The 25,982-nt window shown below is 40.8% G+C and overlaps 3 protein-coding genes across 4 annotated transcripts; 1 reads left to right on the top strand and 2 right to left on the bottom strand.

Moving 5' to 3' along the window:
• Positions 1–670: 670 nt before the first annotated feature.
• On the bottom strand, positions 671–2,755 carry serpina10b (serpin peptidase inhibitor, clade A (alpha-1 antiproteinase, antitrypsin), member 10b). Its single transcript, XM_073483461.1, has 5 exons — positions 2,628–2,755; positions 1,805–2,440; positions 1,431–1,704; positions 1,134–1,281; positions 671–1,035 (listed from the first exon to the last, which is right to left on the bottom strand). The coding sequence occupies exons 2-5, from the start codon at positions 2,406–2,408 to the stop codon at positions 844–846; spliced, it is 1,218 nt and encodes a 405-aa protein (XP_073339562.1). The 5' UTR covers positions 2,409–2,440; positions 2,628–2,755; the 3' UTR covers positions 671–843.
• An 875-nt stretch (positions 2,756–3,630) lies between these two features.
• On the bottom strand, positions 3,631–9,005 carry atxn3 (ataxin 3). Its single transcript, XM_073483462.1, has 11 exons — positions 8,810–9,005; positions 8,152–8,316; positions 8,012–8,056; positions 7,826–7,911; positions 7,649–7,715; positions 7,480–7,567; positions 7,270–7,399; positions 6,982–7,145; positions 6,597–6,738; positions 6,280–6,344; positions 3,631–6,170 (listed from the first exon to the last, which is right to left on the bottom strand). The coding sequence occupies exons 1-11, from the start codon at positions 8,852–8,854 to the stop codon at positions 6,121–6,123; spliced, it is 1,047 nt and encodes a 348-aa protein (XP_073339563.1). The 5' UTR covers positions 8,855–9,005; the 3' UTR covers positions 3,631–6,120.
• An 85-nt stretch (positions 9,006–9,090) lies between these two features.
• ubr1 (ubiquitin protein ligase E3 component n-recognin 1) lies at positions 9,091–24,855 on the top strand. Of its 2 annotated transcripts, none has more exons than XM_073483460.1 (47): positions 9,091–9,219; positions 10,363–10,622; positions 11,617–11,695; positions 12,151–12,261; positions 13,421–13,548; positions 13,634–13,772; positions 13,913–13,975; positions 14,102–14,225; positions 14,376–14,483; positions 14,576–14,664; positions 14,740–14,838; positions 14,939–15,096; positions 15,183–15,282; positions 15,377–15,505; positions 15,939–16,119; positions 16,218–16,270; positions 16,420–16,530; positions 16,643–16,708; positions 16,816–16,917; positions 16,998–17,061; positions 17,146–17,270; positions 17,366–17,418; positions 17,508–17,610; positions 17,700–17,748; positions 17,841–17,995; positions 18,092–18,191; positions 18,297–18,400; positions 18,519–18,599; positions 19,083–19,264; positions 19,369–19,577; positions 19,674–19,773; positions 19,891–20,043; positions 20,129–20,229; positions 20,509–20,608; positions 20,700–20,848; positions 20,933–20,988; positions 21,098–21,194; positions 21,371–21,438; positions 21,544–21,691; positions 21,814–21,901; positions 22,204–22,316; positions 22,402–22,510; positions 22,609–22,665; positions 22,753–22,830; positions 22,925–23,095; positions 23,222–23,323; positions 23,487–24,855. In XM_073483460.1, the coding sequence occupies exons 1-47, from the start codon at positions 9,175–9,177 to the stop codon at positions 23,626–23,628; spliced, it is 5,202 nt and encodes a 1,733-aa protein (XP_073339561.1). In that variant the 5' UTR covers positions 9,091–9,174; the 3' UTR covers positions 23,629–24,855. The 2 variants fall into 2 exon arrangements, with proteins under 2 accessions (XP_073339561.1, XP_073339559.1); XM_073483458.1 differs by having other exon boundaries at positions 22,180–22,316.
• The last annotated feature ends 1,127 nt before the right edge of the window (positions 24,856–25,982 follow it).

The following is a 25,982-nucleotide window of genomic DNA, read 5'->3' as shown; positions in this document are numbered from 1 at the left end:
TATTTTCACACATTCCTGATCTGACTAAGCCAGTTTTAGAAGTGGGAGCAGTCTCATTAAGAGTAGATTTACTGGAACAACCCTTAATAAAAGCTTTATAGATCGTAATGGCTTTAGTAATTATTTTAAAAATGTTGCCAGGTTGGGAAAAAATGTCTTTGCTGGAACAAATGCTTCTAAGTTTCTGCAGATATAAACGTTAGCAAGTTAATATTAAAAAAAAAAAAAAGCCAAAAACAAACGTGTGCAAGTTGTCTACATACGTCACTGGTTAATGGTTTTGAGAATAATCTGTCAAGTCTGCAGTTTTTAATGTTTATTTAAAAAAAATAATAAAAATAAGTCAATTGGAAGAGAATATAACCAGCCAGAGATTTTTCACAATCCTGCTGTGTTAAAGTTATTATTTGTGGTTTTTCTATAAAGCATCAGTAGATATTTATCTTATTTTAAGTCCCGCCTTAAAAAGTGACTTATTTGAAAGTGGTACTCTTGCATTTGACTGACAACTGCAATTTAGGTCATTTGTTGGTTTACTTATTACATGGAAAGTGGTTCAATTACTGTAATGCTCACATGCATATACCCAACAATGATCTCATTTGGTATCCACACATTATTATTTAAGAAATGATGAAATTATTTAATTAAATTCAAATGAAAGGCACACTGACATCATTTATTTTTTAATAGGTAGCACATACTGTATAGGTAGGCTTTCAGAAAAGACCAGCACAAGCATTTCAAGATAGATTTAAGTTTTCAAAAAAATGCATGGAAATAGCCCTCCAAAAAGCCTGAATAAACACAATCTCATGTGTAAGCACAGTACAGTCATGACTGCTAGTTTTTGGTGGGGTCAATCACCCTGCCCATGAACAGCATGCAGTTTGTGTCTTCATGGTAAATGAAGAAGAAGAACGGTCTGTCGACAGTGAAGGTCCTGGGTAAGGAATATGGAGTAATGCCAATTGTTGTGGCTGCTGCTGCAGTCGTCCCGCTCTCATCCACCTCGATCACAGCCTTGTGCAGCACCTGTGATTTTACAGACAAGATATAAAGTTCATCATCTGTGAAGTTAGAACATACAAGTATGTTTTTCCAACATGGTGAAATAAAAAAAAAAAACTAACCTCTGACACTTTGAGGCCGCCATTCTTACTCAGCTTTGTCAAATTGGCTGAATTACTGAAGACGCTGGCCATGCCCATGTCTGGTAGAAGGTTGTGGAGGGAGTAAGACTGCTCCATCTTGAATTTGGGTATGTTGACTTCCAGTTTGCTGTAAACAAGACATGTCGAGAACACTCACTTGTTGATATTTTGTATTTGGACTTTGAAGCAGATGTTACAGAGTGCAGCACACAGAAATAACAACAGAATACAGAAGAATTAATAGTAGAAAAGCTAAAGACAAGTTTTAGCACTTACGTTTTTCGCAGCTTTTTGATCCAGCTGAGGAACTTCGCAGCTGTGATCTCCTCATCTATTACAGTGTAGTCCGTGCCTTTGTTGGGGAGCAGGATAAGCATGGAAACGCCTTCCTCGTATGGTAGCTTCAGCCCTTTGGCACCAATTAGAAAGTCTTCCATCATGTAGAACTTATCCTCCATAAACATCATCGGTACTTGCACAACACTGTAGCTGTTGATGTAGAAGGGCGAGCTTGTAGTGAAATTGGGATTGAAAGGCAACTGCCAGGCTCCTGCAGAGAAAACATTACCATTTAATTTTTTACAGTTTGACTGTGTACACAGGAGGTCAAAGGTCAAAATGCAAATGGAGTTCAGTGTGATTCAACTTACCCTGGAAGAAAATGGTGTTGACTAACATGAGTTTGGTCACTGGATCCAGGGTGGAAATCATCTCTGTCACTTTGTCACGAGTCCTGAGCTTAACATACTCATTGATGAAGTTGATACTCCCTTTTGTGTCGCCAAAGTCTACACTTTTGATGTCAGCGTTGAAAAACTCCTTGATCTGGTCCTCAAACACCTTCTCCACCTCAAACTGTGGGGTCATAAAGAGGGCCATGCCTTGGTCCAGTGTCAGCGATCCATTCTGTGTGATGTTCTCATTGAGGAGCTGAAAGAGTTTTGGGATAAGTTCTGGCTGGTCAGCTTGCGCCAGTCGCTCCAGGTTGAGTCCCCTGAGCATTTCTTCGTGTGTGTCACCGTCAGAAGCCAATAAGAGAGCGGCAAAGCTGGTAGAGATGCTCAGGGGTGAGAAAAAGATGTTCTTGTCATGGAAGCTGGATATTTTTTTGTAAAGGTCAATGGCAAAACCCATATTTTTGAAGGAAAGATCTGCAATGGTGGTGCTCGGAGGGTGTGCTTGTTGGATGGGAGCGAGGAAGCACATGCAGGTTATAATGGAAATAAATCCCATCTTCATTTTGTGTACCACCATGTTTGGAGTCTGAGAAGGTATGGGTGCTCAAACTGAAACACGCAAGCAGATAGATGGCAATAGATTATTTAAAAAAGCACAATAAAACAGTAACGTAATGACGCATCTACCAAAAAGGAGATCTCATTAACAACTTATAGCTTGAATAAGTTTCAAAATGCAATTCATATCTGTGATCAAGAAACATTTTTTCCAAGATAAAAGAGCTGTCATACGTACCATTCAGCTTGGCCAAGATTATGTCTGGAAGCTCCATCTACTATTTGGGGAAACAAAGTGCAAGTGTGCTCTGGGCGTTAAATATTAACCGTGATGTTGTGCTGCTCCAAATGGCGTCAGAGCTTTTTTTCAGACACTCAGGGCCTCTTCTCCAGAGGTTATGGATCATGTCCAAACTATTCCATTAAGGCCTGTGTGGCAGCAGGCTTTTGTTCCGACCAATCAAGAGCACACCTGATTCGACCAATCAGCTTATTGAAGACTCCAATCAGCTGATGAAATGAGTCAAGCCTGGTGTGCTCCTGAGGGTTATTTCTATGGTCCCCAGTTTTACATATGTCTGCCTTCTCTCCAATATAATGGAACTTGACGGCACTCGGCTTGTGGTGCTCAAAGCGGCAAAAACAAATCATTTGAAAATGTCAACAGCAATGTCTCTTTCCAGAAATCATTACCTGGTTACTCAAGATAATCCACAGACCTTTTGTGAGCCGTTTCATGTTGGAAGTATTTTCTTTCTACCAGACTAGATTGTATCACCACTCAGGAGGAGGTGTTTATCTACTCATGGATGAGCGACTTTTGCTTTAGACAGGGTAGAATGAAAACATTAATGGCATCCTCCTTGGATGAGCTGTAATGTTAGCTAACCTCTAGTCCATGAGTAGATACGCGCTTCCTTCCGCGAAGTGATACAGTCTGTGGTTGTGGTTTGGTAGAAAGAAAATAGTTCCGACATCAAACTGCTCCCGACAAGGTCTGCGGATTCACTTGAGACATTGCTGTTAGTTTTTCAAATGTATGTTTTTGGCACTTTGGGCACCACAAGCTGATCTAGTTCCATTTTTATTTAAGAGAAGGCAGACATCTCTACGGCCGATACCTCCAAAACTCTGCAACTCACACCAAAACAATCAGCCAAGAAGAAGAATGTCTTTTTGATTTTGAGGTGAACTGTCCCTTTAATGTAAAATATCAAAAAATGACACAGGAGAAACTTCAGGAGGAGTGAATGTCACTTTAATCCTGGAACAAGAACTAATACATTAAATGAAATAATGTGCTCTGGTAATGTGAAATATAACAAAAATGATGAGTACTTATACTGTAAGAATGTAGTGAGTGAAAACAATGTAATGATAAAAATCCAGCTACCAACACTTTATACTCTTTCACAAGTGCATTTTAAATAGAAAAAAACAAGCCCAACAAAGGATTCAAAGGAAACAAACACGGTAATGAAATCATGGAATCTTCTTGGAGGTCATCCAGCACTAGAAGTCAAAGTTTTCATGACAGCCAATACTTTAGTGGAAGCATCAAGATATATCCATGTGGTCACCCAGAACAAACAACCATAAACAAATGTCACTGTTTTAATGCTGTAATGTGGTCTATACATCGACATTGTGTGTTGTAACCAGACTTTGGTTTTGAGGTCTGAACAGAAGCTTGTAGAGGGATATAAGAGGGATTTTAACCAAGCTGTGGTCAGAATCAAATGAAAAAAATAAAATAAAATGCACACTTCAAAGTTTATACATAGTGACATGTTTTTGATGTTTTGTTTTTCTCTTTGGATTTTAGATTATGTTAAGTATGAGGTTAAATAACAGTCATCCTTCATTCACACTATTTTACTGTTAGGTCATCAATCCACCAATGGCTTCCGTAGCTTTAAAGGGTAATTGCGGTATTTTTAAACCTCAGCCCTATTTTCTTTTGGTATTTTGACACGTTAGTTGGCAATTCTGAACTAACGTGTTGAAGTAACACTGAAGTCACAGAATAACACAAACAAAACAACCAATCGAGGCCACAGCAGACCAGCAACTCCTGTGTTCTGCGAAGTAAAATTATTGCTTTTGTGGTGCTTTAGAACAGAGCGATATAATGGCTGTTTATGCTTAATCAAATATGATCTTACTCCTAAATATAAAGGTCTGTCTCTGTAGGGATCCTTTCTACAATGTTGTCAGGCGCTTTGAATAATAATCTAATCCTGTTGGTGACAAAAACAGGCACTTTTGATGACTTACTTTTACCCTTAAGGATTAGGTGGCAGCCATTACGGGATGTTTTGCGGCTGCCAACTGAGGTAATTAACTGGACCAGTTCCAAAACTTTTTGTACGTATTAGTCATTTAGACCCCAAAATATGTAAAAAATAGCGCCCAGGTTTATATACTGGAATTGCCCTTTAATCCATGACAACCTCAGTGCAGATGAATATACTTTTGTACAACTACAACGTGTGTACAACGTTGATCTAAGTATGATTGGAATACAGAACAGAAAAGTCAAATCAGTGCAATCAAACAATTATTTCATGGGCTGTAACATACAAGAGTAAAATCATCAGCTGTTTGTTTTCTTTATAATAAATTTCTTTTCCGATTCATGACAAATACTGATGAGGAAAAACAACAGATGCAGTCATATACAAGGTAGGCTTGTTGGACACGTCAGACTTAATTTGGTTTGAAGTGATCACACTGTGCTGGAAACATCAACAATGTATTTATGTTTCAGTTGCAGTTCCCTGGTGTTTACAGATTTCTTCTTTGTTCCCCATTACATGTCAACTTATCTTGGACAAGATATGAAAAATATGCATCACGCAAAAGTATCTGAGATTCGGGAAATAGCTCTATCGAATTATTATAGTTGCTCGCTCAATCCAGAATGGACAGAACATCCTTAAATTAAGTGTTTGTGAGCTTTGTAATCTCACTTTTTTTTTTTTTATTATGCCTACTTATACACTTAAAAGGTAAAAACAAAGCCACAACATCAAAATATGTTGTTGTCTAAATACCTTAAGAGTTCACTCTTTCACTCATAGGTAAAATAATTGATGAAGTCAGGAATAAATGACCCACACGTGTTAGTGCTGCTGGCTAAAAGATATTTCGGTATGTTGCAACAAGAAATGATTTCAAAACTACAATGGTGTTCTGGTGGGGCAGGCGCTGGAATTGCATCTTAACGCAAGTCCAATATAAAGGAAGGAGGCTCAGTCATTATCTATCGAACTTTTATCTGTGGTCTCAGCATTGGTCTCCTGTGGCTTTCACACAACACTCATAACCCACTCCAGTAAACACACCCTTCATATGCTGAAGATTCCTTTCCATCTCTTCCAGAGGAAAAACGAGAATAAAAAAAACAGTACACAATAGAAATAGAAGGCGCCATGGTAAAAAGGCAATTGCAAACTTGGATTAAACTGCATCATGAGTTCTGTGGTCACCCTTTTCCCAGCCTCAGTGCCTCAGTGAGTTAGATTAGACTAACTGCTGCCTTTTCTTTGTCGTTGTTCTCTTCTCTATAGCCTGTCAGCGAACTAACCAGGGGGAAACGTGTCAGCCTTTCCTGACTTTCCTTTTGTTCGCATGTGCAAAAGGTTAGAGGAAGGAGCAAAGCTACCCCTGTATGGGGTTGCCAATCCAGGCAGCTGGTAAACAACATAGGAAAACCTTCCACACCTTCTTCACTGGCTGGGCTTTTGTTGTTGGTCCTCCTCTCCAGTGTTTACTGATCCTAGAAGAGTGAAAAGGGCTTCAATGTTTCTTGTCTTCCTCTGGCCTTTTAATAAAATTCATTAAATAATCTGCTCCATAATTACATATTCAAAATCAGATCTACTTACCTGAGCCACCTGTCGATTTTGTGTCTGATTGTTGAGGAATGTTCGGCTGAGCTTGTTGCTGCTGCCTAAGAAGTCAACAGAGAATTTGTATCAATATCAATTCATTTTCTGTTCATTCAAAGGAGGTGGACGCTGCTGGTGGAATACTTCAATCAGGAGCACAAATTGTGGCCTCAAAAAAATACCATCACAATAATGTTTCAATGTAATGTGAAACACAGTTACACCATAAAATTGATCATCATAAATCACAAAACAGTGTTCATCGCAGTATCCACCCCATCAACAGTAGTTATCAGGCATGCAGTTAAACCCACCGATCGAAATAGGCTTGTCTTCTCTTCCGCAGTTCCTCAGCTGTGAGCGTCTCACTCTGGCCTCCTTTTTGTCCTCCTGCAGCACTCCCTGATTTCACGTTTCCCATTTCAGATTCCGAGGACTTGTTGCTCATCACTGCTCCTATAATATTATAGCCATGGACACAATTTTCAGTATTGACATTTGTAAAACAAAAAAATAGCAAAATTATGATAAACATATGCTTAAAACTATGATATTAATTAGAACTTGGAATACAACTCAAAATGAAAATAAGACTGAAAATGATCTGACGCATTGATATGATGCATGGGTAAAGGCTAATTCATAGAAAGAGAAAAACAATATACTATTTTTAAAAACTCTGGATGGCTCATCCTTTACCTTGCATACTGAGCTGTATGGCCCTGCGAAGATCAGCTTCTTCATCTTCCACATCTATGTCCTGTCTGCTGAGTGCCAGAGCTCTTTTAAGCTCGTCATCTTCATCCACGACCTCATCCTCCACACCAAAGCCCATCTCCGTCTGGGCCAGAGCTGCTGACCTGCTGCTCACAGTAAAACGCTTAATCAGTTATTTTTTGTCAACTTCAACCATAAATATAAAATAAGATACATATTTCTAAGTAATTTCTGGGTCCTCCACTTTGTGGTGTCATATATAGTACCTACCCTGCACTCGTCTGGGCCTCCTCCTCTCCAATCAGCCTTGGCCGCTGCTGCTGCTGCACTCTCATGATCCCAAGGATCTGCTCTGCTTCACACTCAGGGAGGTTTCCTCTGATCACAAATATGGAATAACCTGCACAAAGACAACTTATATAAACTTTTCTCTATTGCAATATTCAATCATACCATAAATAAAAGTCAATTTTACAATACCTTCTTGTTGTAACTGTGCAAGGAAAAGTGCTAGATAGGTGTCAGATATCAACTCTGGTCCAGTCAACAGTGAGTTCAGATTAAACCACTGCATTAAAAACAAATCAGAGTCATCAGTTAAAGTACAACTGAATTACAATTGTTTATGATGTTGATAAGTGCCTCATACCTGTTGTCCAAGTTTGCGTATAGTAAACCAGTGCTCCTTGTAGTTGCAAATAAAGGCTTTCTCATTTCTGAAACATTAAAGCAGGAATAACTGTCACCATCAACTTAAATCTGTCAAGTAGTTCTGTGAATACAGATAAAGAGATCACAAATTAAAGTCTTGACGAAGAAACTTTACATTGGATTGATCATCAGGCTCTGGTACTCCCGGCTGTTGAAAAGGATTAGCTCTAAGCCCCACACTCTCAGAGCATTGCTAATTACCTAAAGGAATTAGATGACAGAAAAGAAACATGATATCACCAACCTTTTGTGGTTGTGGATCTGTTATTAAGTAACAATAAAAAGTGAATCTGAAACTCACTTGTATTGAGAAAAACCCGCTGTCGTCCATGTTCCCAGATGGTTGCTAGAAACACAGTTACAGATCATAAAGTTAGTATTTGGTAATAGAGTGTAATAAACATGCTGCTGCACTGACAATCACCTTCCATGTGTCCTCACCTGTAAAAAGGTCCTATACTCCTCGCTGGCCATCCCTCCCTCTGCCATCCTCATTCTCTCCTCTTCATCCAGCTGATGAGCAATGGAGGAAAGATCCACAGGAGTGAAATATTCACCCTGCAGGAGGTTGTTGAGACAGTGTTGGGCGCAAAGAGAGCCCTCTTGCTACAAAATAAAGATTTAGTTACCGTTAAGACACACGATCAAATAGTTTCATTAAAAACTTTTGTTAGCTTTATGAACATAGAATAAGCCAATACTACACTTTTATGGATCTTTCCCCACGGTAGCATTCATACACTAGTAGAGCTACATACAGCTAACTCACGTACAGCTACTCTTAATGTAATAAGTCCAGATAGCTATGTTAAGCCAGTTTGTTTACTAACATGATAAAAAATAACGAGCTTGCGGTTGTTGCAAAGCTTTCGGTTTTGAAACTGCAAGCTGTAAAGAAACTTTTCATAATCTCTGACTAGCAGGTTCAGTTAGCATTGTAGCTGTCTGGACAACAATACTGCCAAACACCACCACAAATCTCCCAACACCGTCCAGGTAGCGCCGGTAAACAAATCGCCGCCAGAAGGTTCAAGGCTTTCAAAATGAACACGACGAATTTTCTGTAGCTAAACGCTTCAAATGAAAGGTTTTAACTTACTTTCTCATGAAATATGGAATCCATATTCAGCTTTCTGTCAAACATTCAACTCTGACCTCTAGCCCCGCTGCTTTCATCACCGTGAACAGGAGGTACAATCTCGACCAGCGCCCCCTAGTGGCTGGGGGTTCCTGCACTCGCATCAGCTACATTCAAAACTCCACTGGCGAATTTAGACATTTAAACCTGCGACATCATTGAAATCTGTGGCTGTGTGGGACGCATAGAGCAATGTAACTACTCCACCTAAAGACACCAATCCTCAAAGGACTATTTTTATTATATCCTGATAGCGTCGCAAAAGCTTTCCCGTTGCAAGTGGAACAGTCTCCTACCGACGCTTCCTCCTTTACGGCAAATGGAATATGGCGGAGGGTGATCAATCTGTAGACGGACTGGAGCTCAGCAAGGTACGATTTTCAAATAACAAATATCGCTGACAGTGGTCACCGAGACTCAGGGACTAAACACTGAAGTATAACGTGTTAATTAATTTGTACAGTATAGTGTGACTGCGCAGTTAAACGGTGTCTGCCCACCAGGCTATCATTCGTAGTTAGCTCATGTGCTAGCTACCTAACTGGTTAAAATGCCTCTGCAGAGGATACTGCATTTATTGCTCACCTACAGTGAGTGTATTGTTTGTTTTGGACTCGGGGCTTGTTAGAGTCGATAACACAGTCGACAAATATGGCAGTGGTCTCTGTGGTGTGTTATTCTCCATCCTTTGGTATTTTGGTGGTCGCTTTTGTACAAAGCGCCTGAACATGAGTTGGCATGAGGCTATGCATTAAAAACATGCTGTAAATTAAACACATTAGAAAACCTACAGTAAGTATTACTGCCAGCATAGGACCAAAAGAAATAAAAGCATACAAAAGGGGTAGAAAATCAGCCATAAAACAATCACATATTTGATGGAGTCAGCCCAAGTGTCATTCACACTTATTACTTTAGTACTGAGTATAATAAAGTATCAAAGTTTAGCTTCAAGTTACTCATAAGATTTTTTTGTACAATGGAAACCAAAGCAACACTCCTTTTGACTTGTGCTCTGACATATATTGTGAAATAAATTGTATAGATGGTACTAATACTAGTCATTCTTGTGTCATAGATTCTTGCTTCACCAGTAAAAAAAACCCCGTGAACATGGTGGTTTTTCATTCCTCTGCCAGCCAGCACAGGCAGTGTGAAAGTGAAACAGCCGTGTTTTTTGTTCCCCCAATTCTGATTTCAAAAGAAAAACAATGTGAAAAGGCAGCTGGTTGCATCAGCAGTCAATGCAAAAATGATATTTAAAAATACTTGTTCTGCTCTCAACCAAAAAGTTTATGTCTTCATAATTTATTTATTTTTTTAATCAAAAACAAGATTTCGAAGGTTAAATTGATTGATTGATCTGTACCACGACGCAGTGCGAAAAGGCAAATATTTATCTGGGCATCACTATGAGAAGAGTATCCTACCATGTGCTGTTAAGTGTCACTAGGTGGAGACGGATGTGAGTCATTACTAAACAAGTCTTGACCTTGTTCTCTTTCGTCCCGCAGGAATGGCTGGAGGCTGCAGACAGCAGGGCGGAGCTGCTCCGCTACCTGAAGGAGCAGGTGCCTCAGATCTTCTGCCTGAAGACAGAGCACAGCCCCCAGGAGGAGGAGGAGCTCATGCAGAGTCGACTCTTCCATCCTCTGGAGTGTTTCCTGTTTGGAGAGGATCCTGAGGAGGGTCTGGAGAAGCTCAAGCAGGCCTGCACCTCCTCCCAGCTCTGTGGACGTGTCTTCAAAGAGGGAGAGACTGTCTACTCCTGCAGGTCTGAATAGACCCTCTGATCTCCTGCAATAAATTAGTTATAACAGCAGTAATAATATTAGATATGATAAAGGACTGGATCTTTATTTGCTGTTATCAGTGACTAATATTTGCGCTGATTTAACTACTAGTAGTAGATATCAAAAAATAACAGCCCAGCTGGAACCTGGGGTTACTGGATGAGACATAAAGCCAGAGACAAGAATATTCTGATAGTACATAATGAATAATCATTAAGTTCTTTTGGCAGAAATAGTTTGGCCTCAATAGGTTTTAATTCTGTAGCGATCTAATTACACAACAACCCCACATAATTTAGGCTAAGTGTTAAAAATGAATAGTTAATGAGTAGACCCTCTCAGGTTTCAGTGTAGGGCAGTGTTTGAGTGGACCTGAGTGACGTGAAGCCACTCACATAGATATGTGGAGCTGTTCTTTCATCAGTTTTTGCACTAGTTTTTCTCAATTTCCTTCTCAAAGCTGTCATTTACATTCTAGGTCAGCATGAGTTGTATTTAAGATATCACTGGTACATTTTTACATAATTAGAAATAATACAGGTCAGTGGTGTGTTAGGTATTTACTATGAACAGGCATCAGGCACAGACGGACAGTTTGTTTTTGGCTCCAGCTCATCATCTAGCGATAACTAACGTTGCATTTATTACAATGCGTCACCCAAGGAAGAGCCACTCGATTCGCCTAATCAATACAGTCATCTTGTTGCCTACATTGCTCGATTTAGTTTGTTCAAGTATCTATGTGACTGTCCCAAAAAGTGTATTGTGGGTGCCTGTAAGATTGGTTACAATCTCACATTGTCAGATTGCCCACCCCTACCTGGCACTGTGGATATTCACATTGAAGTAAATACATTTGTTTGATGCTGGAGAGATTTATACAGCAACTTGAGTGGCATGTCCTTAGCCTCAGAGGATACGCCTTTGTTGACATTTGCTCCATCAAGTAACAAATCCTCTTCAACCTTTCTGCAGGGATTGTGCAATCGATCCTACATGTATCATGTGCATGGACTGCTTCCAGGATAGCGTGCACAAAAGCCATCGTTACAAGGTTGGTTTCAATATAAAAGTTCAAATTTTTTTAATGAATTTCACATGTTTTATTTGAGTATATTAATCGGTCACAGTCAGATTGTTACCCTTGTATAAATGGGAAAGTCACTCAAAAAGGGGTTTCTGTTCTGATTTGACATCTCTGTACTGGGCCACTCATACTAAAGCACTAAACCTTGCTTTTGTCAATCACTAGTCTGTAATTCACTCCCGACAGCTTTATTACCCTCCTCTTCACCTCTTAATCTTCGAGAAAAAACACAGCACATTTCTCAATACACTTAGAGCTATGCTTGATTCATTCATTGTCAGACTTGTATTTGGCCTTTCTTGTTGGAACGCCAGTGTTGTATAATAACATATTCCCACAGTTAAAGAACAGTTGTATAACTTAACTGCTGCTCTGTGTATCCATGCCCTCAGTGACATATAGTATGTGCACTTTTTTCCCAGATGCACGCGTCATCAGGCGGGGGCTTCTGTGATTGTGGGGATGAAGAAGCCTGGAAGATCGGCCCCTGTTGCTCCAAACACGACCCAGGGGCAGCCACTGCCATGGTAACGGTGAGTTACATAATAGAGCGGAAAAGAGGGATGTGGGAGGGGCGTACTTGTCCCTTTCTGTGTCAGTGAACCCCAGAATGCTTATTTTCCCATCTAAGTCCTGGATGCTGGTCTCTTGGCTTTAGCTTTGGTTCCGGAAACGAGAAAGAAAAGCACTGTGTTGACCTGCACCAACTTAGGAAATTTATGACAAGGTTAAAAGATTGGGATGGTGATTGAATGCGTACACTGGTGGAAAACTGTGCAGGGATGTATCCAGTTTACACCTTCTCCTACCATACTGCTTTTGATGATTGGTTGTTACTGTTCAGCAGTTGTTTGCCAGGCCTTTCTTTGCCGATCAGGTTTTCCTCTGATAAGATCATGCTGGGCTTTGAACAGATGTACAGTGTGACAGCTCTGTGCTTGTTTCCGTAAACAGCAGGTGCTTCTATTAACAGAGGCATCACTGAGAGGCTGCTTTGTGTTTTCTACACCAGATCTGAACCTGTGCTTAACAGGCAGTGACACATGAAAGCATCCCCACACTAAACATGCTGTTTCAGATCCCTTGTTGTTTAGATCGTGGTGGATTCCAGTGCTTGTTCTCAGACAGTAGTGTGACGTAGAGACTGGTGTAAATACACAGACTCGCTGTACGATTTGTTTGGTTTGTGTGTCAAATGTCGGACATTTGTATGAAATACTTGGCTGCAATGTGAAATGTTTGCTCTCAGGGAATTTGATATTGACTTTACTAGGCCAGCAGCTTCTGAAGCTCTTATTAAGCCAAATATTTGGACCACTTCCTTGTCATGTTGGAGAGTCACTGCTGGCAACACAGGAAATAGGGAATTAATAAAGTTTATCATAACAAACTTTGTCAGAGTCAGACTAGCTTCAGTTCCTGCAAAGTTTAACATTTTTATTGAAGGCAGATTTTTTTCTTAATGTCTTAATCTTGGAAAGTTACAATATTAGAAAAAAACAAGCAATCATAGCCACGCATTTATTAAATCACTCCAGGTTAAATATTAATGTCACTAAAAGTAGGTTTTTTGTACAAAAAGTGTGATAAATGTCTCTAATTCATTGGAGACCAAGTTTTAAGTATGCTACTTTTTGTACAAGAGACCTGCTCAATAAATTAAGCCTGGTGTGATTCTCTCATTTTGTGCAGGATGAGTGTTTGTTGGAGCCTGAGATATACCAGCGTGCTGGGAAGCTGTTCCGGGGGCTGCTGCACTACGTCACGGATTTGTTGGTGTGGGAGGAGAACTCGGAGCTGTCAGCTGAACTCCAGCCTCGGTACAGCCTGTCTGACCACATGCAAATACATAATTTCATATGCAAAGCACTCAACTTAACTTTCATCATGTCTTCATCCATGCAGGACAAAAGACAATGCATACTACTGTGTACTGTACAACGATGAGCACCACTCGTACGACCATGTGATCTACACCCTGCAGCGCTCCGTTAACTGTAATGAGGCTGAAGCACAGACACACACAGCACTTATTGATAAGGAGGTATTTTTGGTTTTATTTGCTTTTGACTTTCCTTTTAACAATTCTATGAAGTCCTGTTTCAATGATTTTATTCATGATATCCATTGCAGATTATACCATTATGTTATATTTGTTAATTGTTGTTGTTAATTGTTGCACAGGGCCGGCGGGCAGTAAAGAGAGGAACTCTTCGTTCCTGCCAGCAAGCGAAGGATCTCATCAGGGTAAACACCAGCCACTGACCCTAAAAACCATAGAGATATGATTCATGATTTATAAATTGAGAAAGATTATTGTCCAGTTTTTTGTATCTGTAAATGAGCTCTAACTCTTTCACTGCTGTGTTGCAGTCCAACTCCGAGCACATTTCCCTGCAGCCACTACGTGTGGAGATCCTTCATGCAGCAGTGATGGCTCATCAGACTTTTGCACTGCGCCTCGGCTCCTGGTTCCAGAAGATCATCAGTTACTCAGGTGCTGCCGTCATTGCCATCACACAAATTTCACAGATTTATTTATTGATTGTGCACCCTTGACTTATACCTTTTTTAGAAAACGTGTCTACACCTAAATGCTCAGTTGTCCATGCACAGTTGCATGACCCTATATGTGTGTCTTGCACAGTGGGCTTCAGGCAGGCCTTCTGTCAGGTGGCACTGGAGACAGATCCAGACAGCGACCAGCCTTGCCTCATCAGCAGACTCATGCTGCACGATGCCCGGATGTTCAAAGGCAAGTAGCTTGATTTTTATTCAGAGTACAAGCTCAGTCCTAACTTGATTCCACATGACACTAACGAGAAGATTTTTTCTGATTTTCTCAAGGTGCTCGCAAGATAGTACATGAACTGATTTTCTCTAGCATGCTAATGGAGACAGAGTTCAAGAGGCTCTTCGCAATTGAGTTCACAAAGGTAAAAAAGGGGATTTTCAAAAACAGTTTTTGCCTTTCATTTGCTATCTATCTAACTATCTTTTTTCTTTTTCAGCACTTTAAGCAGCTGCAAAAGGACTTCATAAATGATGATCATGAGAGGAGTATATCCATCACTGCTCTGTCTGTTCAGATATTTACGGTACCCACATTGGTAAGTGTGTTTTGTTACCGCATCAATTATATCTTAGTGAGGTTAATATGATTTTTAATGTTTGTGCTTCTTTTTTCTCACATTCCTGTTCCACCTACAGGCAAGACAGCTGATCAAAGAGGCCAATGTCATTAAAGTGATAGTTGATACAGTCATGGAATTGCTGCATGAACATCTGGATGTCAACAATCGCTTCTTCTTCCTCGGCTACAACTCAGACAAGTTCTCGCGCATCCAGGTCATCTTCCACGACCTCAGGTTAGTAAACAGGAAGCAATTTAACCAAGTCTTTGTTTCTTACTTATTTTGGTCTTTATCTAAGATGTAACTTGTTTCTCTCTCAGGTATATTCTCATCAGTAAACCCTCAATATGGACTGACGAGCTGCGGACACAGTTCATAGAGGGACTCAAAGTCTTTCTTGGGCTTCTCAAATGCATGCAGGTAAAACTTCACTCTACTCTACCCTGATTTAATCTTTGATGGCGACAAACCAGATATTTATGAACCCTGGCACTCTTTCACTTTCGTTTATCAGGGTATGGAGGAGGTGAAGCGCCAGTTTGGTCAACACATTGCAGTGGAGCCAGAATGGGAAGCTGGCTTTTCTCTTCAGATCCAGCTGCGCCACATTCTTGCTATGTTTCAGGACTGGTGTTCCTCTGATGTGAGTTCAGTTTGTCCATCAAACAATAGAATTATCCCAAAAAATAGCGGTAGCATACAGTACAGTATTTCCTCAAATAGTGACCAGGACCTTTTATTTACCTCAACTGTAGAGGGTCATGACACTGCCATCTTGTGGCACAAAAAACACAGTTTGGCTGATAAACACCTGAAATTGGACAATATCTATTTAGATAATTAATCCAGAACAACAAAGGGATGAAAATAGCACAATTATACTGTTGAAGTATTTAAATTAAAGCAATAGAAATGTTTATTATGCTTAGGCGTTGTTTTTATTTTTGTTGACCGGGATTCGAAACTCTGCCATTGGTTGACTCCTGGTTTTTATTTGAGGAAATAATGTCCCTATAAAACCTGCTCACTTACCCTTCACTTTTCCTGTGGTTAAATATTGCTTGTTTCCCCACCAGGATGAGCTCTTGCTCCTTGCTTTTAAAGAGTGCCACAAAGTCCTGATGGAGTGCAATAACCAGCCCTTCCACAGGGAAGCCACTGACTACTATATGTGCAAGCACATCCTCCATGTTCGCCCGTACAAAGTGTCTCAGCAGCCTGTCAGCATACATCTACCCATCTCCAGGCTACTGGCTGGTAGGAGGACTATATATAATATCTGAGACTCTCTTTGAGTTATTGGTGTATTTTCCTGTCAACTGTGAACTTACCTCTCTGTACACTGTCATCCTCAGGCCTGTATGTACTTCTGTGCAGAGGAGGGGCGATTGAACGTCTGGATGATCCTGTAAGTGAAAAATCAAACAAACAAACACTGATTTAAATGTGTAGGGAGCAGCTGGTGCCAGTGAGTCAGCAAGCAGATATTCAGTGTTTGCTGTGTTGTTGTGTTTATGGAATGAAGTTTGTCTTGATTTTTCTGGTGGTGTGTTGCAGGAGAGCTTTGACTACACCCAGCTGGCAGAGCATCCTCTGCGCTGTGTGGTGCTGGCTGCACAGGTGTCAGCTGAAATGTGGAGGAGAAACGGGCTGTCATTGGTCAGCCAGGTATACTCATACTACTTTTTTCTATGGAAGTTCAGGGCATTGTTTTCATTCTGTATGCTCGCTGTTATTATTTGCTTATCAATTAATGCATGTTGTTGTTTCACCTCATCAGGTCTACTACTATCAGGACGTAAAATGCAGGGACGAGATGTACGATAAGGACATTCTCATGCTTCAGGTCGGTGGCAGTCAGACGTCGGATTTCTCTCATGCTCTTAACTTTGACCTAATATATATATATATACAATTTTCTGATATATGACCCTCTCCAAAAATTGTTTACAGATAGCTGCTTCCAAAATGGATGCCAACCACTTCCTCATGCTGATCTTGTTGAGATTTGAGCTCTTTGATTATTTTAATGGGAGTTGTTCAAGCAAAGACCAGGTAAGCAATACTCTAATAATTACTTAGGAAAAAAATATTTGGTGCCACCAAACACTGATGAAAATAAACTCAACTTGCAGGATGAATTGATTCAGTGGAATCGACTGACAGAAGAGATGCTCTACCTCCTCATCGTCATCATTGGTACGGTCCACTAATCAAACTTGAGGTGTTAGTTGGTAGAGTTTTGAATCATGCAACAGTGTCTGACCAGTGTTGTGTTTCCAGGTGAGCGCTATGCCCCAGGTGTCAGTCAGGTGACCAAAGAGGATGTGACAATGAGGGAGGTTATCCACCTGCTGTGCATTGAGCCCATGGCTCATAGTAGTCTGGTCAAAGGTCTACCGGAGAATGTAAACTACATATTATCTCTAATTTAAAAAGTTAATTCTTAGTTGTTATGAGAGAATTATTGTTTCTAAATGAGTTCAAAACATTTTCTTTGCAGGAGAGCCATGAAACAGGCCTGGAGGCTGTAATTACCAAAGTTGCTACCTTCAAGTATGTAAAGACTGTGACACAGCTTACTGTATGAGTTCTATTATAACAGTCATTTCTCAGTGGATTTAATCTGTCTCTTCTGTTTTTAGAAAACCAGGGGTTTCAGGACATGGATTGTATGAAGTTAAAAAAGAACGTCTGGTAGAATTCAACCCCTTTTTCTACCATTATTCAAGATCACAGCACAGCAAGGTAAAGCAGCGTCTCACCATTTTTACATTAAATGTACACAATTTCTTTTGAATAGTCCTGATTTCATTCTTATCTTTCACTTGTTGTAGGCAGAAGAGTCTCAGAAAAAGAGGAGGACTCAGGAGAGCAATGATAAAGGTGAACGACATCTTGGCTCTGCACAGGCCCCCGTACAACTTGAAGATATGATGATCTTCAGCTCTACTAATGCGCTTTCTTTTTGTTTTCAGCTCTGCGTCCTCCGGTACCCCCGGCCTTCTGCCCAGCTTTTTCCAGCATAGTGCGTCTTCTCTGCTGTGACATTATCATCCACGTCCTGAGACGCGTCCTGCAGAGAGCTGCAGAGGACCGAGCCACTCATTGGACAGAAGCCATGATCCAGAGGGTACATGTTACATCCTTCAGAGTCGACCTTGATCAACCTTTGATACTTATTACTGAAACCACTTGCAATAATGAAATGCATGCATTTACCACACAGGCCCTGCACTTGATAGGTCAGGCATTGCTTGAAGAGAAAACCCAGCTTGAGGATAGCACTGTGGAGGAAGTGACCTTTGATTTCAGTCTCAAGGCCCGCAGTGAGTGAAAACTAATTGTTTTGTTGTTTAGTTCATATTCATAAAGCTATAAACTGGTTTGGTTGTGTGGATTTTGTGACATTAATATCTCTTCTGTTGTTCCAGAAATCGGTTCAGAACACGGCAAGTCAGTGTTCCTCTTGTTGTCCAAGATTAAGGCTGTACCTTCCCTCGAAGCTCAGAAAGACATGGTCAAATGGGTTCTACAGGTAGGCTGTTCTGCATTTTCATCATTTGCATCATATAACAGTTTTTATCGTTTTTGTAGAGCGATGAATTTGTTTTGAAATTACCTTTACCTTTTTATATGAATGTCTTTTCTGCTAGATGTTTGAAATTATCAAGTGCCTTAGAGAGAAGTCCAGTCCAACAGCTTCCATGAGCGTAGAAGCAACCAAGCCCGAAGAGGTAAGAGAACAATGGCCGATGAATTTAAACATGTTTGAAACTGATTTGACTTCACTCTTGCTTGCATGAATGCTGTACTGATAGGTTCAGTTCTTTAATTAAGCGCCTTTTACAAAGAGAGCACTGGGCTCTGTTAACTATAACATTTTCAAGAGAGCTTCATTGTCTCCAACATAAAATTTGTCAAGTTTTGGGAATGGAGTGGTCAGGAAATGTAAAAATAAGATTATAAAAGTACCTAAATACCAAATGAGTAATTATACAAAATAAAAGGCACCTTGTTGAAGAGCTCAGAGCTGTTCTGTCTTGACACAACCTTCCTGTTACAACATCCCACTGACTCACCATCATTCATTTGGTTTTATAAGAGGAGTTCTAGATGCCAAACACAATCCAGCGATTAGTCATGCCCTCCTCTGAAACTATAAGAAATCGAGTTGAATTAACAGAAACATGTTGCTGTCTGAATTGTTATTATTCCAGAGTGCTCAGGACAAAGAGAAAGCTGAGCGCAAAAGGAAGGCAGAGGCAGCCAAACTCCACCGGCAGAAGATTATGGCCCAGATGTCAGAGATGCAGAAGAACTTCATTGAGTCAAACAAGATGCTGTATGACAACATGCCAGAGAGCGGGACACAAGGAGAGCCTGTTTCAGCTACTGAGAGGTGAGGAGGATCATTTAAAAAATCACGTTTGTGATTGTGTCTAGCTGGCATGAGATCCAAACCAATAATTTGACTAATTCTTTGGGTTATGCTAATTCGTCTAGCTGTGCAATGGAGCACATGGAGCTGTGTGTAGCCGTCGGGCCCCACCGAGGGTCCACTCCAGCCGACAGGGAGGTGCTCACCTGCATTCTTTGCCAGGAAGAACAGGAAGTGGCAGCCCAGGCTCAAGCCATGGTACTGACTGCGTGTGTCCAGAGGTCCACGGTGCTGACACAGTGCAGAGGAAAGATACCGACCAGCAAAGAAGATGGTCAGTCTCCAGTTACTATAATGTCATTTAATTTTTAACAGCTGCAGTTTCATCGGGAAGATGTAGGCACATGTTCATTATATTTATTCCTTAAAGGGACAGGGACCTCATATCCGCTCTTCATGCCCCCTGAACTGGCAGTTGGGACCCACACTGGCAGCTGCGGACACGTCATGCATGCCACATGTTGGCAGAAGTGAGTTATTACGTTTGATAATTAGTTTTATTTCAGTGCTCCTCTTGTCTGTATGTGTGTCTGGTGTGTGTGTGTGTGAAGGCACAATCAACAGTTGTTATTTTCTGTAATTTTCAGATATTTTGAGGCTGTTCAGAACACAACCAGGAACCGGCTCCATGCTGAGCTGATCATCGACCTGGAGAATGGGGAGTACTTGTGTCCCCTGTGCAAGTCTCTGTGCAACACTGTTGTACCTCTTATACCGTTGGAACCACTAATGTTTAACTAGTAAGTTAGTAAAACCCAATTCGGCTCAATTTACAATTGACATAATATATAGAAGTAATGTGAATATTTGTTTTAATGTTTGTAGTGAAAATGCGGAGATAATTGGACAGCATTTGACCCTGCCTCGCTGGATCCAGATCCTCTCTGCCAGGGTTAAAGGACTCAAGTCAGTCACTCAGGACAATGGTAAGAAGACAACAATGCAATGTCACAGGAAAAGGCATTTCTCTATGCGGCACCGCTTATGCGTGTGTTGGAGGTTTTGGGTTGAGCCACTGCAGCTCTTTGTCATACAGTGTCACCTGTGTAAAACTGATCCACAAATGGAAAAAATGCACAAAATGTCGTAAATGTAGAGAATCATCTGACCTCGGATCATCTGCAGAAAATGTTTCAATTTGCATCTTCTGATTCATCAGTTTTTTCTGAGATGAGATAATTGATGCTTTTGTATCTCTGGTGCAGATTGCAACACAGAAGGAAGTAGTGTTGATGCGGACACGGGGTTGTGTGGAGAGAGCCAGCCAGACTTTAGATCCATACTGAGCTATGGAGTACAAGAACCGTAAGTGAAACTGTCACCTTCTTCATTACTTTTTATCCTATAGTGCAGCAATCTGAATTCTCTGCTGTTTTTTGGGGTTTTTTTGTCATAGGAGAAAGTTCTCGGACAGCATAGTGGAGATGCTGGTTGTGTGCGCCACCACAGTCCACAGAGTGGGACTGCAGACAGCACCCAATGAGCTGTGCCCACGTGTGCCCCTAATGGCTTGGAACACGTGTGCCTTCACTATTCAGGCCATAGGTACAGTAAGTCTTGGCTTATTGTGTCTCGCTGTCTGGATTAATTTATTTGCTATTCTCAAAATATCTTTGCATGTCTTCACAGAAAACATATTGCAGGCAGAGGACAAGCCGCTGTTTGGGTCCTTGCAAAACAGACAGGTTGGATGCCATATATTGATGTGTGAAAACCTGTCATATAATGCATGTAATGAATAATGGTTTGGGTTTAGCTTTGTCGTCAGTATTGTGAGATGTTTCTCTATTTTAGCTCGCAGGTCTGAAGGCAATCGTTCAGTTTTCGGCAACTCAGAGACTTAAGAGCTCCCAGACTGTCATTCAAAGGCACTTCACCGACATGTTGGGTGGTATGTGCTCATCTAAGAATACATCATATTTATCTATTAGATGTAGTTGTACAGCTTTTCTTTTCATATAACACATTGGGTTTTCCACCAACACCTATGACATGTGCTTTTTTACTGTAAATAAAGGCCTTCATGTCCATTAGCCTGGTGGTCATATGTGCGACCTCTTTCCCCAGTTTTGCTTCCGGTCTTGAGCAGAAAGAACACCCCTTCTCTTCTGGAGGTCGACTTCTTCCATCTCTTGGTAGGTTTCCCCTAAAATATATCATTCTTGTTTAAGTTTCTTACAACTTCAAACTTTTACTTAATGTGCTAGACTTTGTTAATGTGCTCTTGTGTGTTTTGTAAGGTGGGGTTAGTGCTGTCTATACCCTCACTGTACCAGGAGGAGGCTGTAGACCTACAGCCGTCCGCTGTCAGCTCTGCCTACAACCACCTGCACATCCTGCATCTGGTCACCATGGCTCACATGCTGCAGATCCTCCTGTCTTCTACAGGTACAAACAGCAAATGTCTCAAACCATACATTCTGGTCTGACAGTACTTCTTGTATCTATCTAAGAATGCTGCTCAATAACAATGATTATGATGATTAAATAATGGTGCCACTTCTGCCTAGATTTCCCTGCAGTAGCGGGTGGAGAAGAGACAGAGGAGGCGAGAGCAGCAGCAGAGCTGCTCACTACAGTGTCACAACACACTGGAAGGTACAAATGCTTCTTGTCCCCATTTCTAAGGGCTGTCCTTCCATAAACTGCATCTAGACTTTTACCTACAAAAAAATTTTCACTGAGCCTTTTTTTTTTTTAGCCTGCTTCATAAGCAAACCTGATAGGAATCGACCTTGCCTGTTTGTAATGGAAACAAATGCCCTCTCAGTTGAAGCAAACATTGTCCCTTCACATGCTGCATGCCCAGAGGTGTTTATGATTGTGTAGCCTGCCTTCAGCTTGTTTGACAGGTTGTTCTGTGGTTTGCTCGCCAGGCTAATTCCAGATGTGTCTTGCAGCTCTGTGGCAGAAAGAGTGAAGAGAGGAATAGAACCTTTTCTGCGCTGTGCTGCTCTCTTTTTCAATTGCCTTACAGGAGTCCATCCACCAGAGGAGCTCTTTAGTGCTGCTGGTAGGTCAAACTGAAGTATTTAATCCTTATAACAGACTGCACATGATGATTAATGAACTGAAGCTGACATTTTTGGTCTTTGCAGTTACCCCTCAAGGACAGATGGAGGCACTGTGCAAATACTTGGCATTACCCTCTGATCTGTTCCAGCTCTTCCAGGAGCACAGAGACCCTGTTACTCCATTGCTGCAGAGGTTGGTGATAAACATATGAGCAATGTTAGTGTGATCAGTGATCGTTTAGTATTCACTGGAGAGGTTAGCAGTTTCAAAATTTCTTTTGTCTTTATTAGGTGGTGTGGTAGCCCAGCTGTAACCAAAGCCCTGAACGGCAAAATGCAGACTGTCAGGTAAACTTTAGACTTCGTATTCCTTCAGCCCTACTTTTATTTTGTAATAAAACATCTCCCAATAATTGATTAATAAACTTTCTCCAGATACCCCAGGAGAAGGAATCGTTTGATTGATCTTCCAGAGGATTACAGTGCTCTCCTCAATCAAGCCTGCCATTTTCAGTACGTGGCCACTTGAAGTCTTTTCTCAATCACAGCTTTTCAGTGGAACTCAGCTTGAGATGTCCAACCTGCTCCTTTCCTCTGTTATCCGCAGGTGTCCCAAGTCCACAGACGATGAAAGGAAGCATCCGACCCTGTGCCTGTTTTGTGGGGCCATGCTGTGCTCTCAGAGCTCCTGCTGTCTAAGCCAGCTGGATGGGGAAGATGTGGGAGCTTGCACCGCCCATGCCGCTACCTGTGGTGCTGGAGTGGGGATGTTCCTCAGGTGTGTAAATTCTGGGAGGGATCAAGAGAATGATTTTCCAGCCCTAAAACTGCATTATTTGACTCAATCGTATTCTTTCTTGCATGAAATGTGCTGTATAAATAAAGTTTAATTTCATGATTACAGGATAAGAGAGTGTGAAATCGTATTGATGGCCAGTAAGACTCGAGGAAGCACATACCCTGCTCCTTACCTGGATGACTATGGGGAGACAGATCCTCATCTTGTGTAAGAGATGTAGCTTCTTTGTTACGTACTGAATAAGTATTACTTCTGCTTACAATTGTAGATGCAGACATGGTGACATTGCCTCCTACAGGCAACAAAGGAATTGTTTGTTTTCTTGGTTAAACCCTTGAATAAATGACACCTTCTGTCTCTAAATTTCCAGAAGGGGCAATCCGTTGCACCTTTGCCCAGAGCGCTACAGGAAGCTGAACCAGCTGTGGCAGCAGCACTGCATCCTGGAAGAAATTGCCCGCAGCCTCGAGGTGGTTAACGTTATGTTTGCCTTTGAGTGGCAGATGTTGTGATGATTGCTCCAGCTGTGGTGGGCCAAAAAGTAAAGAGCACAGTCATAGAGCACAATGTGCTCCAGTGCTCCTGCGGCGCACACACACACACACACACACACACACACACACACACACACACACACACACACACACACACACACACACACACAAACAACCCTCCTACAATCAAAGAAGGCCTGAGCAGCCAATCCCTCCCTGATGAAATCCCTGCTGGAGTCTAGAGAAGTGGGACAGTCAAAAGAGGAAGAGGAGGAAGATGAAGAATAGTAAACCCAAGTCGCCTTGTTTTAATTTGATTGTCTGCTGTGAGAATGAGTTTCTCCGAGAAAAATGTAATTTGCAAAGAGGCTCATTCCAATAAAGACAAACATCAGATACACACTGACATGTTTCCGTTATCAGTTCATGTATTTGATTTCTCTCCTCAGTAATGCTGTGAATTTTCTGCATTCTCTTTTTGTGTTAGACATTCAGATTTGTCCTAAGTTATAATTGCTGATTTATGCTGTTTTGGAAGGTACATTCATTTGGAAATGTTCATGCATGGGTCAGAGATTTTACACATTTTTGTGTAAAAAAAAAAAAAAGGCCACATCTTACCGTAACCTTTACTCGCATATATAGGCACGTATGTAATGGATGAAACATTTCTGGAATATACGTTATTTTCAAAGTTGTTTTAAAACAGATTTAGTAATCAAAGAGAAGTCCACAGTAATCTGCTTCCATAATTGATATAGAGACATTTCATGTAATTTCATTTCATGACACCAGATTAAAGTTTTATGAATAATTCAGCCTCTTTTTTTTTTTTTTTACGGTAACAAATCCTCACTGCTCTTGAGAGTCCGTTAGTGAATTATATGAACACATATATATGTAGAAAAAATCCTGTTTGGCCTAATTGATTATCAGATATCCGCTGTATGATTGTAATGATTAAAACCTATTAAAGGGGCCATTGCTACAGATTATAGTCACATTTACCATATGGTGCTGAGTCACTTGATACAAATTGAATTTAAGAAAAAGTAATTCAGTATTCTATTTAAGAAAGAAATGTACTTTTTATTGAAAGCAATCTATATGATATCTTTTCAGTTATTCTGTTCATTGTTGCTCAGCCTTTTCAGGAAAAGTGTGAATATAAAATGTCCTCCTTTTTGTGTTGTTTGACAGTACTACATGACTTCCAAGCTGTGGAAATAAAGACACTAGCCTCTATACAGATGAACTGTTCCTGTGCCCTGAATAAATCTGAGTACTATAGTGTCACAATTTCTAAAATCTACCATGTTTTGAAACAAAATCTGTTATATTGCTCACCCATAGAATAAATTGTTTTATCCATCAAGTCAGCCCAAGGCAGAAATAGAAAACATTCTCTTATTACAAATGTCTCATAGCAAGAACAGTACTTTATTAACCTTCATGCTTTAATTTAACAACCTGCAAGTTTCTTTGTTGTTGTTCCCCCCCAGTGCTTAAACTGTAATTTGGCTTCTCAGCTGTGCTCTATAATTTCTGAACAGAAAGGCAAAGAAAGCAGAGTTCCTTTGACCACCAGCCAATATGTTGAAGGCTTTATAATTAAAACAAAGTAAGACATGGTAGCCTAGTTTGCACTGTACTTGTTTGGAGCCCTTATGAAACAATCAAACAATAATACCCGACCATCACCAGCTCAGAAGTTTTATTGTCAAGCTTGTAGTGGCTCATCCCAGCGACAATGACTGAGGTGTTCTGGTAAGACCATGGCGGCTTTGCTGAGGCACAAGAGATCCATGTTTGTGACAGCTCAAACGCTCTAGGAAATGTCTTGTACTGTGTTACAATCAGATTTCTGTCTAGTTATGTGCTTTTAACTAATGTGTAAGCAAGAAAACCCTGTTCATCCCATTCACTACCCTTAGTCTGTTTGCTAAAGTTGGGTAAAAATGCACAGAAGGGATCCAGAAATGTTATTTACACACCCAGAACTTATCTAAAATTCATCATCATGCTCTTCCATTATTTGTACCGCAATATCAGCCTGTTTTCAATGCAAGAACATTCCCCAGGGACAAGGAACCTTTGAGGAACTCAGTGCTTTTCCACTACAGGGAACGGCCTAAATTACGTTCCCAGGACCTTATCCCCAAAAGTCCCTGCTCTGTGGGTTTTAAAAGTATTATTAAAAATCTGCAGCTGCAAACCAGTTTTTTTGTTCATTGTGCTCTGACGCATCAACTTAGACTTACAGAAGAAAGCAAATGACTGGTGATGGTGTTTGTTGTATAGTCGCGCACAAAAATGACAGACAAGAACAGCTGATGCTTTTTCGTACATGAGATGCTAATTTGCCTAATCTT

The sequence above is a fragment of the Pagrus major genome, chromosome 16 (genome assembly GCF_040436345.1).
Source record: "Pagrus major chromosome 16, Pma_NU_1.0".
Lineage (NCBI taxonomy): Eukaryota > Metazoa > Chordata > Actinopteri > Spariformes > Sparidae > Pagrus > Pagrus major.
This window is presented reverse-complemented; position numbering and strand designations above follow the sequence as displayed.

Excerpts from the sequence above, each read along its gene's own strand:
- atxn3 (XM_073483462.1), bottom strand. The coding sequence starts at position 8,854 with ATGTTTGACAGAAAGCTGAATATGGATTCCATATTTCATGAGAAA. Across the intron at positions 7,146-7,269 it reads GAGGCCCAGACGAGTGCAGG|CAGGTCAGCAGCTCTGGCCC; the intron begins GTAGGTACTATA and ends TACTGTGAGCAG. Across the intron at positions 6,739-6,981 it reads CATACAGCTCAGTATGCAAG|GAGCAGTGATGAGCAACAAG; the intron begins GTAAAGGATGAG and ends ATAATATTATAG.
- serpina10b (XM_073483461.1), bottom strand. The coding sequence starts at position 2,408 with ATGGTGGTACACAAAATGAAGATGGGATTTATTTCCATTATAACCTGC. Across the intron at positions 1,705-1,804 it reads CAACACCATTTTCTTCCAGG|GAGCCTGGCAGTTGCCTTTC; the intron begins GTAAGTTGAATC and ends TTTTCTCTGCAG. Across the intron at positions 1,282-1,430 it reads ATCAAAAAGCTGCGAAAAAC|CAAACTGGAAGTCAACATAC; the intron begins GTAAGTGCTAAA and ends TCTTGTTTACAG.
- ubr1 (XM_073483458.1), top strand. The coding sequence starts at position 9,175 with ATGGCGGAGGGTGATCAATCTGTAGACGGACTGGAGCTCAGCAAG. Across the intron at positions 16,918-16,997 it reads GTTGTTCAAGCAAAGACCAG|GATGAATTGATTCAGTGGAA; the intron begins GTAAGCAATACT and ends CTCAACTTGCAG. Across the intron at positions 21,902-22,179 it reads GTGTCACAACACACTGGAAG|GCTAATTCCAGATGTGTCTT; the intron begins GTACAAATGCTT and ends TTTGCTCGCCAG.